General features: G+C 46.1%; 1 protein-coding gene across 1 annotated transcript in view; it reads left to right on the top strand.

Annotated features, from left to right (window-relative positions):
* LOC117355030 (oocyte zinc finger protein XlCOF6-like) overlaps positions 1 to 11,769 on the top strand; it is a 37,364-nt gene extending 25,595 nt beyond the window's left edge. The window contains exons 4-7 of the mRNA XM_033932976.1: positions 1,289 to 2,467; positions 2,654 to 2,791; positions 3,071 to 3,289; positions 11,705 to 11,769. Of these exons, the coding sequence (XP_033788867.1) occupies positions 1,289 to 2,467; positions 2,654 to 2,791; positions 3,071 to 3,289; positions 11,705 to 11,769 (1,601 nt within the window). The remainder of the gene's footprint in view (positions 1 to 1,288; positions 2,468 to 2,653; positions 2,792 to 3,070; positions 3,290 to 11,704) is intronic.
* The last annotated feature ends 5,322 nt before the right edge of the window (positions 11,770 to 17,091 follow it).

Raw genomic sequence — 17,091 nt, 5'->3', positions numbered from 1 at the left:
GAAATGGCATTCCAAAAGGATCGAATATTAGGACAAGTCCAGAACATATGTCCCAATCCCACATCAGGGGCCTGGCATCTCGGGCAAGCAGCCGATTCACGAAACCCATAAAGATAAGCCTGTCCAGATCGTTTATAATGATGTTGAAGAGCCCAGGTCCAGGGCTCTTCCAGTCCGAGTATTGTCCATTTACCATTTGTGTAGGGGGAGCAGCATCTTCTTTTCAGCGGGGAAAGGTAGGGATGGAGCAGGATAAAAGCACAAATTTTGGCATCCGCTGAAAAGGCATGGTCGATTTTAGGCAACTAAGGTACTGAAACAGAAATTTGGTCAGCTTCTACTCCTACCTGACCCAAGGAACATCTCGTGATTTCAGAAACCTGCAGTGTGTTAGAAAAACATTTCAATAAAAGGTTTGCAATTAAGAAATAGACCAATTCTCAAACCACACATAGAAAATCCCAGTGTAAGATACCTCTGTATAATAAGAAGGACTGGTTAATATCTTTGAGTCACCACTGTCTTCTTTTGGTTTTTTTTTTCTTTATTAAATAACATAACATAACTTTTATTTTTCAATACCTCCTTAATCAAAAGAATTCTAGGTGGTTTCCACAAAAGAGAAAAACTGGACAATCAGTGAAATACAAAATAATAAGAAAAGGAATTCAGTCTTATATTAAAAAGTCATTAAAAACTGATGGAGTAAAATTAATTATGTTAAAGATAAAAGCACAGATTAAGAGATAAATTTGTCAAATAATACCGGCTTAATTTCTTTTCTAAAAGCGCCATAGGACAGCATGACTCTGCTGATACAATTACCCAACCAGGACTTTTTGTTTGCAATATAAAAACATCCAATACAAACAATCAGAGGGAAATACACTAACCCATAATGCACCCAATTTCTCGGTACAAACTAAAGATATCAATTATCCATACACCCTCTGAAACACACCACACCCATCCCCCCCAACCTGGTGAGAGGATGTGCGTAGAATAATCATAAAAAGATCAAAAGTCAATGGTATTACCCACTTGGGAGCTAGTTCAAGTATCATAAGCTCCCCAAATAGTAGCTGATTTCTCCGGAGAGCACTCAGTGTAGACATTTGTTGTATAAATTCTACTTTGGTCAACAGTACTTGAAACGCCAGAAGATGTGGTTGTTTCCAGGCAGATGCCAAAACGAGCCAACCTGCTGTCAATATCAGATGTATCCATTTCCTTTGCCTGGCACCACTGTCTTCTAACACAATTAATACCGTTTGCTTATATCTAACAGATCATCAGATCACACAAGAAGGGAAGAGAGAGATAAAGCAGGAAGCTCCTGTACAACCAGAACAACTCCAAAGACAATTAGAAAATGTCTGTGAGAATACTTCTCAGGAAACTGAGAGAATTAACACTCAGAAATGTAAGCAAGCATCAGTGGACCAAAGTGCCCCTACAGGAGACTCGAGGGATGGACATCTGGCAGAGACACCCTTCCAAATTAATAATGGTGATAAAGTGGCTTCTTCTTGGTGTGGTTTTCCCGTCCTCTTGCTATGGTGCAATTTAGAACCTACACGTATTGTTGATAAAGATGAAGCTCCTCTTATTTGTCCTAAATGTGAAAAGAGCTTCCTCTTGTTTTCAGAATTCCAAACGCACACAAGGAATCATGAAAATGAGAAACCATTTACAGGTACTGAATGTAATAAAAGCTTTACTGGGCTTTCAAGACTAAAAAGCCACCAAAGGAACAGCGTGAACAAGCCATATTTATGTACTGAATGTAATAAAAGCTTCACTCAGCTTTCAGGTCTAAAAGCTCACCAGAAGAGGCATACGGGAGACAGACCACATACATGTACTGAGTGTAATAAAAGCTTCGCTGGGCTTTCATATCTAAAAAGACACCAAAGGAGCCACAGTGGAGACAAGCCATATTTATGTACTGAATGTAATAAAAGCTTCACTCGGCTTTCAGGTCTAAAAGCTCACCAGGGGAGGCACACGGGAGACAGACCATATACATGTACTGAGTGTACTAAAAGCTTCACTTGGCTTTCAGATCTAAAAGTTCACCAGAAGATCCACATAGGAGACAAACCATTTAAATGTACCGAGTGTAATAAAAGCTTCACTTGGCTTTCAGGTCTTAAAGCTCACCAGTGGTGCCACATGGGAGACAGACCATATACATGTACTGAGTGTAACAAAAGCTTCACTCAGCTTTCAGTTCTAAAAAGTCATCAGAGGAGCCACAAAGGCTACAACCTGTACACATGTACTGAGTGTAATAAAAGCTTCACTTGCCTTTCACATCTAGTAAGACACCAAATAATCCATACAGGCTACAACCTATATACATGTACTGAGTGTAATAAAAGCTTCACTCAACAGCCATCTCTAAAAAGACACCAAATGATCCACACAGGGTACAAACCATTTACATGTACTGAGTGTAAGAAAAGCTTCACTCACGCTTCAGACCTAAAAAGACACAAAATAATCCACACAGGGTACAAACCATTTACATGTACTGAGTGTAATAAAAGCTTCACTCGGCTTTTGTATCTAAAAAGACACAAAATGATCCACACAGGACACAAACCATTTACATGTACTGAGTGTAATAAAAGCTTCATTTGGTTTTCAGATCTAAAAACTCACCAGAAGATCCATACGCCAGACAGACCATATTGTATTGAGTGTAATAAAAGCTTCAGTCGGCCTACCGGTCTTAAAGCTCACCAGAAGTACCACATGGGAGACAGACCATATACATGTACTGAGTGTAATAAAAGCTTCACTCGGCTTTCATATCTAACAGTTCACCAAAGGAGCCACACAGGAGTCAAACCATTTACATGTACTGAGTGTAATAAAAGCTTCACTCTCGCTTCAGACCTAAAAAGACACACAATGATCCACACAGGACACAAGCCATATACATGTACCGAGTGTAATAAAAACTTCACTCAGCTTTCAGCTCTAAAAATACACAAAATGATCCACACAAAACACAAGCCATTTACATGTAGTGAGTGTAATAAAAGCTTCACTTGGCTTTCAGTTCTAAAAAGTCACCAAGCGATCCACACCGGATACAAACCATTTACATGTACTGAGTGTAATAAAAGCTTCCCTCGGCTTTCAGATCTAAATGTTCACCAGAGGAGGCACACAGGAGCTAGACCATATATATGTACTGAGTGTAATAAAAGCTTCACTCACGTTTCAGATCTGAAAAGACACACAATGATTCACACAGGACCTAAGCCATTTACATGTAGTGAGTGTAATAAAGGCTTCACTCGGCTTTCAGCTCTAAAAAGACACAAAATGATCCACAAAGGACACAAGCCATTTACATGTAGTGAGTGTAAGAAAAGCTTCACTCGACGTTCAGATCTAAAAGTTCACCAGAGGATCCACACGAGAGACAAACTTTAAACATGTAATTAAAGCTTCATTTGCCGGGGAGTCACGTGATGCTAGAGAGCTGAGCGGTCATGTTTCCCAGCTGCTCCGGGTCCTGCCAGCTTTTAACACCCAGTAACTTATTCCCTTCGTTGTTTTTCTGCATTTCAAGGGTAGTCTTGTGCTATTTCTAACTCTGGATCTGTTTGGAGAACTTCCTGATCCGAGACGGCTGCATTATGTCTGTTAAATGGTCGAGTGGGCTTGAAGGATAAACAGAAGAATCAAGACACTACAATGGCAGAGGTCCACGAGATGCCTGTTTTTACTCTACAACAGGGGTAGGGAACTCCGGTCCTTGAGAGCCGTATTCCAGTCGGGGAAATCCTGAAAACCCGACTGGAATACGGCTCTCGAGGACCGGAGTTCCCTACCCCTGCTCTACAAGAAGCCGCGGTATAAGAACTTACCTGGTCGCTGACAGTGGTTATGGAAGACAAGTTGGCAAAAATACACACCATTATGGAGGAAATAAAAGAAAGTTTGAACTCTCAAGCCAATCGTTTACAAAAAGGAGGAAACTGACAACTTTGAGGAATGTCTCAGGACTTTGGAATCTGTGAATAGAACACTGGCTGAGCGGCTTGAGGACCAAGAACCAGAGGAAGGCATAATAACCTCCGTTTTATTGGCATTGCTAACTCGGTCTGCGACGTGGACCTTTGCTCCTGCCTGGATTCATGGCTCCCATCGGCCCTCAAGCTCCCTGCGGGTCAGGAGCCGATACTTCTGGAGTTCGCACACCGAGTTGGCAAGCGACGTAAGAATGACAACCGTCCTGGCCCGGTTTTTGAATTATGCGGTCAAGGAGAAGGTTTTTTCCCATTACTGGCAACATAAGGACTTGCGCTTTAAGGATCATACCATTCTCCGCTTTCAAGATTTTTCACCCCAAGTCTCTTCTTGCCACATCCGTATTTCCTTGTTATATCCGGCACGGGCAAGAGTGGCTTATAACAATAAGATCCTTTATATGGACACCCCGAAGGAATTGGAGGCTTTTGTCAGCAGGCTCCCTCCGCCTGTGGATGCGTCTACGACTGCTACTTGAGAGCTTTCTGGACGGAGATACTGGGAGTAAGTTCAGATGTCCTTGTCGGATAGGATCCAATTGAAGTGAATTTGAGCTCCGAGTTCATTGTTTCGATGTGTACGGGAGTTTGGAGGTCGGCATTCTGCTCCCCTGTTTCTTTCTTTTTGGTGGGGTTTCTTGAGCCTTTGGGCCTCGTGAGTGTTACTCTGCTCACAGCGGCTGTTTTCACTTTATGGATTTATTTCTTTGCCTGACGATTTCTAGGTTTTGACTCCACTGCCTCTAGTTTGAGGTTTCCTGCTATTTCATGTCCTTTGTTTATTACTCTTGCCGGAGCCTTCAGATAGGACAGCTAACTCGTCGTTTTCCTTTTGGACTGGAGCCGGTGCAAGCCTTTATTTCACTTCTATGTTTAGTAAGCTTTGCCTGATCTTTTGATGGTGATGGCTGAATATGGAGACTTTTCGGGTTTTCGGCTGAATCTCGAGAAGTCCTTGGCCCTTCCTACCCTCCCAGAGCTTCGGGACACCTGGCCGGGGGTCTTCCCGCTGAAATGGGCTGACCGGGCTTTTCGTTATCTTGGCATTCAGTTGACTTCTTCCGTTTCTTCTCTTAAACAGGCTAACTTGCATTTGCTCTTTGACACAACACGTCGCCGCTTGGATGGCTGTAGTTGCTTTCCCTTTTCGGTTCACGGTCGTATTCATCTTTTTAATATGGTCATTTTTCCTCACTGTTCTTCAGATGTTACCCATCCGCCTTCTGCAGAAGGATCTCCATGCGTTGCATCAGCTTCTCTCTCGGCTTCTTTTTGGGGGGGAGAAAGCCTCGCATGGTTTTTCGTTACTTGTTGGGCTCTTGGTCATGGGGAGGCATGGGGTTTCCTGATCTGAAGAAATACAATCAGGCTTGCTTGCTTTGTTACTTGGCATCTGTCTTCTTTGTTACATGCTCCTCGATCTTCTCTCCCATCCCACCTGAAATCGAGTCTTTTGCTGGGTTCTCTCCGTGATTGCTGGAGGGCTTTGGTGCTCGGCCTGGAGTGTCTGATTTACTGCCCCTGCAGGGACATCTTCACTTCTTGCCTGGCCGGATGTCTGCATCCTTTAGACGCTGGATTCGATTGGGTATCACTTTGCTGGAGCACGTTCTTACCCCGGAGGGTTCGCTTCCCCCTTGACACACTTTTCAGCTACGCGATGGGATTCGCGATACTGATTTTTTTGCTTACTTACAATTGGATCATTATGTATGCTCTTTGGCCGGGGAAGGTCTGCAATTGGGTTTGGATGGTAAGCTGCGTGGCCTTTTTGATCCCTTTTCAGAAGATGGTCTGTCAGTTTCGGCGTTACATCAGGCATTGAATGACGTTGCCTCGCCTCTGCTGTGGGACTCCCTGTGTGCTCGTTGGGCTTCGGACTTGGGCATGCGACTCGCAGATCTGGATGTGGCCTGCCTTATTAAGTGTATTCCGACCCTTTCGGCTTCGGCTGAGCTCCAAGAGTGTCAGTTTCAGGTATTACATCGTGCTTATTTTATGCGAATCCAACTTTTTCACTCGGGTTTCGCAGACTCCCCGCAATGTGAGAAATGTACCAGTGCTCCTAAGTCGTTTTTCCATGCCTTTTGGAGCAGTTCTGTGGTCCGGGCTTTCTGGAGACGGGGACTTGCTACTTGGATCTTCTGTTGGGCCGCTCTATACCTTTGACTCTGGCAGGGTTTTTGTTGGATAAATATGAGGCCTTTCGTTTTCCCCCAGGAGCAAGTAGGTTATTTTTGTGGAAAGCTAGCTTAGTGGTTAAGAAGATTATTTGGGGGGAATGGGTTTCGGATCGGGCTCCTTCTTATTGGGCTTGGTGTAACCGTTTGCATGCTCTGATGCTGCTTGAGAGCGGTCGAGTGCGTCATTCTTTGTGTCAATTGAAGTTCTTTTTTGCAGGTCTGGGGTCCTTATATTTACTCTTTGTTTCCTCGAGCCTGCAGTTTGATTCTTAATACTTTGCCTATTTGATTCCTGATTGGTGAGGGGTTCGCGGCCTTGGGGTGGCCTCTTCCCGGCTTTTCTTTCCTTTTTTTTTTTCTCTCTTTTTTCCTCGGGAGGTCTATTTTTTGCTTTTTTGGGGCTCATCAGAGTCCAGGGCTCTGAAAGTTCTGCTTTTGCTTGGTTTCTGTTCTGACCTTCGTTCTTGAGTTGTTGATTTTTTTTGTTCTGGTTGGGCGGGGGGGGGGGGGGGTGTTCTTGGGATATCGTTGCTGTGTGGCTTTTGGTGCACCTGTATCTTTTTTTCTGCTGTGGTTGTGTTCATTGCTTCGTTCTTTGCCTCTATAACCCTCCCCTTGCAAGCTGAGGTCCATCGGACACCGGGACCTGGGCTTCTTCCCGCATTGTTACCTTGTTGATGTCCTGTTGCTATGCGGGGGGGACGTCTGTGGGGGATGGGTTCTATTGTGGTTGTTCTCCCACATTTGATGATGTTTTGTTTGCTCTTTCTTTGGATTTATCATCCTTGTTGTTATGCCTTCTTGTCTGCTGTTTTCTTGTTGGTGCCTATTTTCATCAATAAAAATTGTTTGACCTAAATAAAGGAGCGCACCGATGTAGCGTTCCTTCGAGAAACGCACTTGACGGGGGTAGAGCACGCCAAACTCAGGAGGGACTGGGTGGGTCAAGTGAGTTATGCCTCTTTTTCTCCCCGGAAACGTGGGGTAGCGATCCTCATACATAGATGCATTCCCTATAACATTCATAAGCAAATTGCAGATCCCCAGGGGCGTTACATTATACTAGTGGGAGAGTTGTGGGGACATAATATTGTAATGGCCAATATATATGCTCCAAATTTTTACTTATTATGGTGGGCTTATTATCTCCCTTTGGTGGGTACCTATCTGCTCTTGGGAGGTGATTGCAATATTGTAGCGGATCCTGCCATAGATTGTAAACCGCCAAAATCTGCAGCACCAGGCACTAGCACTCGAGGAGTGAATTTTCATATGCAAGAACTAGGATTATAGGGGAAAACACCCTCCAGGGATTCAAGACAAAGTTAGACAAGTTCCTGCTGAACCAGAACATACGCAGGTAAAGCTAGACTCAGGGCACTGGTCTTTGACCTAAGGGCCGCCACGGGAGCAAACTATCCAGCAGTGGCAATTCTTATGTTCTTATGATTATTGGATGCTTGGCGAGTACTCCACCCCAAGGATCTGGATTATTCCCTTTACTCACACCCCCAAGGTGTATAGTCCCGTATCAATTACATGTTGGTATCCGATTCTTTGTTCCCTAAGGTGCTACAGACTACGCTATCTCCTCCGGTGCTCTCTGATGCCTTTTTGGGGGTTACTATACAGTTTAGGCAGTCTCCCTTGCGAGGTGTCTGGCCTATTTCACCTAGTCTTTACCTAGTTGGCCATTTCCATTCTTATTTGCAGGGTAAATGGGACAAATTTTTTGCTACTAATTCTGTTGATGATACAGGACCGCTTATCTATTGGGAGGCGGCTAACGCTGTAATGCGAGGCCATATTCTGGCATACTCGACTGTTTTGAAAAAGAAAAGAGAGGCGGCTCTCCTGTTGCTCTCCAAGGAGAACACTATTTCAATACACGGGTCAGCCCGGGGATGTTTCACAGATAATACCTTCTTGGGTGTATGACTGTGACAGCTGGTGCATTAGGGACGTGTCCTCACTGCAAGCTGTGAGACTGAGGGCTTCCCATTCCCACTCAATAATTTGTGGTAGGTTGTTTTGGTTGGACTGCCTCTGCCCTTCACCCTGTTTTTGGGTCAGGGGAGACTTGTTTTCTCGCTCTCCAAGGAACTACAGTGAATCCGCCTGTTACATAGTACTACTCTTACCCCTGAGCTGAAGGTCACGGTAGGGAACCTTAAGTCACAAATTAATAGCCTCCTCAACCAGAGAGCGGAGCGCAGTATCTACTATAAATATAGGTTACATAGATGGGGCAATAAAACCGGGCGTCTGTTGGCTAATCTGGTCCAACCTTCTAAACCCAAATATATTATTACTGCTATCAAAGACAAATCTGGTAAGCTTCATATGTGCCATCAGGACGTCACCAAACAGTTTGTCGATTTTTACGAGTCCCTGTATGCGGCTCAGGGTTTTGACGAGAGTGAGCGAGATAAGTTTTTTGCCACTTTAAGAACATAAGAAGTTGCCCCCGCTGAGTCAGACCAGAGGTCCATCTTGCTCAGCGGTCCGCTCCCGCGGCGGCCCATCAGGCCTAGTGCCTGAACAGTGGTCCCTGATTAATTTTGTAACTTAACTCTAATCCCATCCCTATAATCTACCTTTACTCTTATCTGTACCCCTCAATCCCTTTGTCTTCCAAGTACCTATCCAAAGCTTCTTTGAACCCCTGTAGCGTGCTCCTGTTTATCATATCCTCTGGTAGCGCGTTCCATGTATCCACCACCCTCTGTGTGAAAAAGAACTTCCTAGCGTTTGTTCTAAACCTCTCCCCTTTCAATTTCTCTGAGTGCCCCCTTGTACTTATTGATCCCCTTAATTTGAAAAATCTGTCCCTGTCTATTTTTTCTATGCCCTTCATGATCTTGAAGGTTTCTATCATGTCTCCTCTAAGTCTCCACTTTTCCAGGGAGAAAAGCCCTAGCTTTTTCAGTCTGTCAGTATATGAGAGGTCCTCCATGCCCTTTATTAGCTTAGTTGCTCTTCTCTGGACCCTCTCAAGTACCTCCATGTCCTTCTTGAGGTATGGCGACCAGAACTGAACACAGTACTCCAGGTGCGGGCGCACCATAGCACGATACAGTGGCAGGATGACTTCCTTTGTCCTGGTCGTGATACCCTTCTTAATGATACCCAACATTCTGTTTGCTTTCCTTGAGGCCATGGCACACTGCGCCGACGCCTTCAATGTTGTGTCTACCATCACTCCTAGGTCTCTTTCAAGGTTGCTCACCCCTAGCGCTGATCCCCCCCATTTTGTAAGTGAACATCGGGGTTTTTTCCCCTATATGCATGACCTTGCATTTCCCTATGTTGAAACTCATTTGCCACTTTTTGGCCCATTTTTCCAGTGTTGTCAGATCTTTTTGGAGATCTTCGCAGTCCTTTAAATCTCCCTTGGTTGATCTTAGACCAGAGGAACATGCTTAATGCGCCGATTGCTGGACTGGAAATTCAGATGGCCATCAAAAATTTGAAGCTTGCAAAAACACCGGGCCCTGATGGGCTAGGCCCTGAGTTTTATACTAAATCCTGCAGTTGTGGGCCCATTGCAGGCAATGTTTACGGCCTTACGTCTGGGCACTTCCCCTGGAGATAATCATAACAAAGCATTTGTGATTGTGTTACCAAACCCAGGCCGCCCCTCTGACCAACTGGACTCTTACAGACCGATTTCGCTATTAAACCAGGATGTCAAGTTACTGGCAGCCATTCTGGCCGCACATCTTATCAAACTGCTTCCCCTTTTAATTCATGAAGATCAAGTAGGTTTTGTGCCTGGTCGGCATGCTTCTCTCAACTTACTAAAAGTTGTTACGGTCTTACAGGCCCCTCATGCTGTTTCTGACCGATCACTGATAGTGAGCCTCGATGTCGAAAAAGCTTTTGATATGGTCTCATGGCAGCATTTTTTTCTGGTTGCTGGGCTGCTATGGATTTTGTGTATTGGGTGATGGCTTTATACAAGCGGTCTCAAACATGCGGCCCACAGGCCGCATGTGGCTCTCCAGGTTTTATTTGCGGCCCGTGGTCTGGAGGCGATCATTCTCTTCCTTTTGGAGCAGCAGCCGGCTCGTTCGTTCAAAGCCGCGGGGTGGCGGCTCACAACATCAGAGAGGCTTCAGACGCAGGCACAGATCTCGCAAGGAGCCGCCACTCGCGGCTTTGAACGAATGAGCCGGCCAGACACGCTGCTGCTCCAGTGGCCTACCAAGGGGGGGTGCGGTCCACTGTTCTCCCTAGAGTGCGGCTTGTCTAGAGCAGTGGTGTCCAACCTGCTTCCCTTCCCTTCTCACTGCTGCCATCGTGGATTAGGTCGGCACCGTGCTCTTTGATCTCCCTGCTTCTCTTCCCTGCGGGGCCGACCAACTCTTGCGGCCCGACGTCAATTCTGATGTCGAGAGGACGTTCTGGCTAGCCAATCGCTGCCTGGCTGCCCGGAACATCCTTTCCGACGTTAGAATTGACGTCGGGCGGCGAGAGTTGGTCGGCCTCGTGCAGAAGAGAAGCAGGAAGATCTTGGCCTGTTCCCGATAGCGGCAGCTGCAGCAGCCTATTCCGCGGCGGCGGTGGCATGGGGGAGGGCAGGAAGGAAGGAAGGAAGAAAGAAAGAAGGTGGGGCGGGACAGGGAGCCAGAAAAAAAGCAAAAAATGGGGCACGGAATCAGAGAAAGACAGACATAGAGAAAGAAAGAAAAAGTTGGGGGAGGGAATGAGGTCTGGAGGAGAGGAAGCATACAGGAGGCTGAAAGAAGGGAAGAAATATTGGATGCATAGTCAGAAGAATAAAGTGCAACCAGAGACTGATGAAATTACCAAACAAAGGTAGGAAAATGATTTTATTTTCAATTTAATGATTGAAATGTGCCAGTTTTGAGAAAGAAAAGATATTGAACTTTAAATGTGAGTGCTGCAGAAAAAAATAGAGTACTTGGAGGGCCGCAGAAAAAATAGTTAATGTCTTATTAAAGAAATGACAATTTTGCATGAGGTAAAACTCTTTATAGTTTATATATCTTTCCTTTTAACTGTTAAAGGAAAGTTTTATAAACTATAAAGAGTTTTACCTCATGCAAAATTGTCATTTCTTTAATAAGACATTAACTATTTTTTTCTGCAGCCCTCCAAGTACCTACAAATCCAAAATGTGGCCCCACAAAGGGTTTGAGTTTGAGACCACTGCTTTATACCATAACCCTTCTTCCCAATTGTTGATTAATGGAGGAGTCTCCGAGTCTTTTCCGTTGGCCTGGGGAACGCGACAGGGGTGTCCCTTGTCGCCTTTGTTGTTCCTTCTCTCGGTTGAGCCTCTGGCCGCTTCTATTCGTCAAAATTCTCTTGTGGAAAGGTTGGATGTGGGTACTCGGGAGTTTCATATTAGTTTATTCGCAGGCGACATGCTTTTGTACGTCAAACATGCCGATGTTCATATTCCCCATTTAATGACTACTATTAATACTTTTGGTACGTTCTCAGGTTTGAAGATCAACTATGACAAAACTGAGACCTTATTGCTACAAGATCCGGGTCCTGCACTTTGACATATGAGGTTGGGGGTACGTATCGTTTCAGAGCAATTGAAATACTTGGGCATAGTGCTGTGTCATGATCCCAGGAAGCTTTATAAGGCTAATATCACTGCGGGTATATCAAAGGTTAAAGATCTTTGTACTAGGTAGCGCTCTCTTCCTTTATCACTGATGGGTAGAGTTGCCTTAGTTAAAATGGTCCTTTTCCCAAAACTTTTATATCCATTGCAAACTATGCCAGTGTGGGTTACCAGGGTTGATGAGCGTCAGTTTCAGTCTATAATAAGATCCTTTATTTGGAACTCTAGGGCGGGGCGTCCCAGCTCTCAAAAACTGTCCTGAGCTAAACACCTGGGAGGTTTGAACTTGCCCGATTTATGCTTCTTTGATACGCTGGATAGCGGAAAGTGTTTTACTACACTTGTCATTCCCCTGAGGGGCTGATGGAAAGCTGTTGTTCCCCTATGTCCTTCATTTCTTTCATTCATGGCTTACGGGTGCTGGGAGAGGGACGGGGGCCTCCTTTGGAGTTCTTGCTACCTTTTCGTAGAGCTTTGCATTGGTGGAGAACTAAGCAGGATAAAGTTGTCTCTGCCTCCCCTTGTCTTTGCCTTCTTCACAATCCGGGCTTTTTACCTGGTATGAACTCCCTACAGGGTTTGGAGGAGAGGCTCTTTACACTTGGGGATGTATTGGACCGGGGGGGATAATTCCCTTCCTTTTCCCAATTTAGGGAGCAGTGGTGTGTATCACCTACTGGCTTGTATACTTACCTACAAATTCACCATTATTACCAATCCCTCGTACATACTCTTGCCGAGAGATGGGAGCATGGCCTGCTAGACAAGGAATTACTCCTTACCCCACCTCACTTGAATAAGATTTCCATTTGGTATAGGCTTGGAGGGGGAGTGACCTACCTTACATCGTTGGCCAGGGATTGGGCTCTGGAGTTGGGAGTCTTGATCTGCAGGGCTTTTTTCAGAATGTTTACACTTTTGTGAAGGTGGCGCCCCTCCAGGAGACCTAATTCCACATTCTACATAGGGTGTATCTCACAAGGGTGAGGGGGTGCAAGGATGGGACTTTGGACTGATGACACTTGTGTCAAATGTAAGGTGCAAGCTGGCACCCTGTTTCATTTTTTCTTTAATTGTTTGGCACTGACATTCTGGTCCGACATCTTGGCCTGTGTTGCCAGGGTATTGCTCTTGTATGATTTGCGTACCTGCGTTTGGTCTGCTCCTTCTTGTTTGTATTTTACTGTCTTTGTATACCTTTCACATCAATAAAGATGATTATACCCCCAAAAAAAGCTTCATTTGCCTTTCAGGCTTAAAAAGACACCAAGGGAGACAAGCCATACACGTGTACTGAGTGTAATAAAAGCTTTGCTCTATTTGCATATCTAAAATCTCACAAAATGATCCATACCAGCCAGAAACCTTTTACGTGTGTCGAGTGTAATAAAAGCTTTACTCGGCGTTCAGCCTTAAAACTTCACCAGAAGATCCACATGGGAGAAAAACCATATGCACTCACTGAGGGCTAAATTCTGTATATAGCACCCTGGAAAATCAGTGCTGGAAAAAAAGAGCAATTCTAGGTTCAAACAATTTTTATTGATGCAAAACAACAACAAAACCAAGGCCAGGGCACCCTACGGGTGCACAGTACAAATAACAATGCATCATATGCAATAAATAACAAGCAGGAAAAATAACAACCACCAAACTCCCCCCTCCCCCTTCCTACTCCACATAGGGCGAGCGAGAATAAAGCGGCGGAAAGCACTCCGAGGCCCTGGACTTATGAACCCCGAAGATGCCACACCACCCCTTCCCCCCACCTATACCCACTGATCCCAACCGTAACTAAGTGCCCAAACCGGCCAGTACCCCTCTCCTCCCCTACCCAATCCCCCCACCCCTCCCCCCCAATGGTACTCTCCGTCCCATCCCACCTATACTCACCATGGTTCATAGATAAAATCGCGTGAGACAACGGCGCGCCGAAGAAAAGCACTATTTTAAAGGGTTCCGATGGAGGGTGTTGGTGGGGAACCCCGCTACTTTACTTAACAGACATCTCGCTGCCGTTGTTGGGGGGGTTGTATCCCCCCTCATTATGCTTGAAACCAAACTTTTTGCCTTTTTTTAGGGAAAAAGTTCAGTTTTAAGTATAATGTGGGGGGTTACAACCCCCCAACAACGTCAGCGTGATGACACCCCCCCGTCAGAGCCCTTTAAAATAGTGCTTTTCTTCGGCGCGCCATTGTCTCGCACGATTTAGTCCCGTCACCCTCACCAGTACTCTCCCAGCCCCACTAACTGAGTGCCCAGATTAGTTCACCCAACGTAAGACCACACTGCGGCCCTTTGGATGCAAGGCTTGCAGGCTTGTATCCGCAGGAGCTTTGTAAGTCGGAAGCCCGACGTCCTAATGCCACTGTACAGAACCATGGTGAGGCCTCACCTGGAGTACTGTGTGCAATTCTGGAGACCACATTACCGTAAAGATGTACTGAGAGTTGAGTCGGTTCAGCGAATGGCCACCAGGATGGTCTCCGGGCTCAAGGATCTCCCGTACGGGGAAAGGCTGAACGAATTGCGACTATATTCTCTCGAAGAACATAGGGAGAGGGGAGACATGATTGAGACATTTAAGTATATCACTGGTCGTATCAAGGTGGAAGATGATATGTTCTCTCTTTGGGGACCCTTGACCACAAGAGGGCATCCGCTAAAAATCAGGGGCAGGAAGTTTCATGGCGACACCAGGAAGTATTTCTTCACCGAAAGAGTGGTTGACAATTGGAATGAGCTTCTAGTGCAGGTGATCGAGGCCAGCAGCGTGGCAGATTTTAAAAACAGATGGGATGCCCAGGTCGGATCTCTAGGAGGGTAGAGTTAAGGGGATGGGTCATCAGAGCACCATATCTCAAAGGGTAGCTAGGAGGGAGGGTCAATGGAGTGGGCAGACTTGATGGGCCTTGGCCCTTTTCTATGTTTTCTATGTACGGCTCCCAGATATTCAAGAGCAACATCTTTCGCTTCCTTGCCCCTCCGGTATCTGGCGCCTCCCAGATGGCCAACTGGTGCAACTGGTTCCGCCAATGCCGAAACGCCGGAGGGTCAGGGACCGTCCGGCACATTTAAAAAGAGCCATTCTAAAAACATAGGGCTCCTTTTACTAAGGTGCGCTAGCGTTTTTAGCGCAAGCAGGGAATTATCGCGCAATACGCTTCTAGAACTAGCGCGGGGCAATGTAGCACGCGCTGTTCCGCGTTAGTAAAAGGAGCCCTTAAAGTTAGACATGGTTTATAAACTAGCACTTTTTCCTGGGAACCGCCTCAATAATATGATGCAAATACCCCGGCCTAAATTTAGGCCTAAAGGCCCTAAGTCTGTAGTTATGGGCATAATTTAAAAGAATGCCCTCAACCTACTCATTTCCTCACCTTTTTTTTTTTTTGACTCGCACATAAATTTAGGTTCAGATCCTGCGTCTAAATCTACGTGCATAATAGAGGTGTCCAATTCTGTAGTCGAATCGATTTGTTTTCAGAAAAAAAATGATCTATTTTGCAGAGGCTCGTTTGGGCTTTCCCATATATGGTGATTCGGTGTAGGGTGAGCTGGGGTGGGCATCAATGGGAAGTTCACTAACTTGGAACGAGAGAGTTGCACGGGGACAGAAATCCCACCCGTCCCCGCCAGGATCCTCTCCATCCCCACCTGTCCCCGCCAGGATCCTCTCCGTCCCCACCCGTCCCTGTCAGGATCCTCTCCATCCCCACCAGGATCCTCTCTGTCCCCGCCAGGATCCTCTCCGTCCCCGTCAGGATCCTCTCCATCCCCACCCGTCCCCGCCAGGATCCTCTCCGTCCCCACCCGTCCCCGTCAGGATCCTCTCCATCCCCACCAGGATCCTCTCTGTCCCCGCCAGGATCCTCTCTGTCCCCGCCAGGATCCTCTCCGTCCCCGTCAGGATCCTCTCCATCCCCACCCGTCCCCGCCAGGATCCTCTCTGTCCCCACCCGTCCCCGTCAGGATCCTCTCCATCCCCACCAGGATCCTCTCTGTCCCCGCCAGGATCCTCTCCGTCCCCATCAGGATCCTCTCCATCCCCACCCGTCCCCGTCAGGATCCTCTCTGTCCCCACCCGTCCCCGCCAGGATCCTCTCCGTCCCCACTCATCCCCGCAAGGAATTACCTCCATCCCCACCCGTCCCCATAAAAAGCAGCAATTACTTCTGACAGAATCATCAATTCCACAGTTTCTTTTGTGTTTGCGCTGCTGTTTTCCTTGTGGAATCTCTTTGGTGGAACCCTTTTTTTGTTTTCTGTTCAGGTAATTAACTTATAAACCCCCTCTTTTACTAAGGCTGACGTGTCCATTATATTATATGGACGAACCCTCCTTCTAAAGCCTTCCATCCCCGTGGGAGTCCCATTGGCTGGAGGGGGGTCCCCATGGGAGTCCCATGGGTTAGGGGGGATTCCCGCAATCCCTGTTCCCTTGCAGACCTCTACTTGGAACATGAAGATGTTAGTGGCCAGACTTTACGGTAAATGTCTGCAAACAACGGGATGGTTGGATAGGCTGGAGTGAGTTTGAATGGCAACTTCAGCATTTGAACCTAGGACAATACCAGACTTTACAGTCTACAGCCCAGAAATATCAAAGAAGAGACAACTTAATCGAATCATGTATTTTTTAATGCAGTGATTCCCAACCCTGTCCTGGAGGAACACCAGGCCAATCGGGTTTTCAGGCTAGCCCTAATGAATATGCATGAGAGAGATTTGCATATGATGGAAGTGATAGGCATGCAAATTTGCTTCATGCATATTCATTAGGGCTAGCCTGAAAACCCAATTGGCCTAGTGTTCCTCCAGGACAGGGTTGGGAACCACTGTTTTAATGGGTATACGTTATGGGCAGACTGGATGGACCGTTTAGGTCTTTATCTGCTGTCATTTTCTATGTTACTATGTTACCCAAGCATGGAGAGCTACCCAATACAAGTGATGTAGAGCAGTGTTCTTCAACCTTTTTACACCCTTGGACCGGCAGAAATAAAAGAATTATTTTGTGGACCGGCAAACTACTAAGACCGAAATAAAAAAAAACACATTTTCGCCCCGTCTCCGCAACCTCGGTCCCCACAAACCATCTGATCCCATCTGCACAAGCCTCAGTTATGATTTTATATTGAACGTATTTTATTAAAGTATAAAAAGAAACAATATTCTGTACAATTGTCATTTTATAAATATAAATATTCAGAGCAAGGACCAACAAAACCCCTGTCTCCCCTCCCCTTCACTT

This window comes from Geotrypetes seraphini, chromosome 2 (assembly GCF_902459505.1).
Source record: "Geotrypetes seraphini chromosome 2, aGeoSer1.1, whole genome shotgun sequence".
NCBI classification, from domain to species: Eukaryota; Metazoa; Chordata; class Amphibia; order Gymnophiona; family Dermophiidae; genus Geotrypetes; species Geotrypetes seraphini.
The sequence above is the reverse complement of the archived record's forward strand: the minus strand, read 5'-3'. Positions and strand labels throughout refer to the sequence as shown.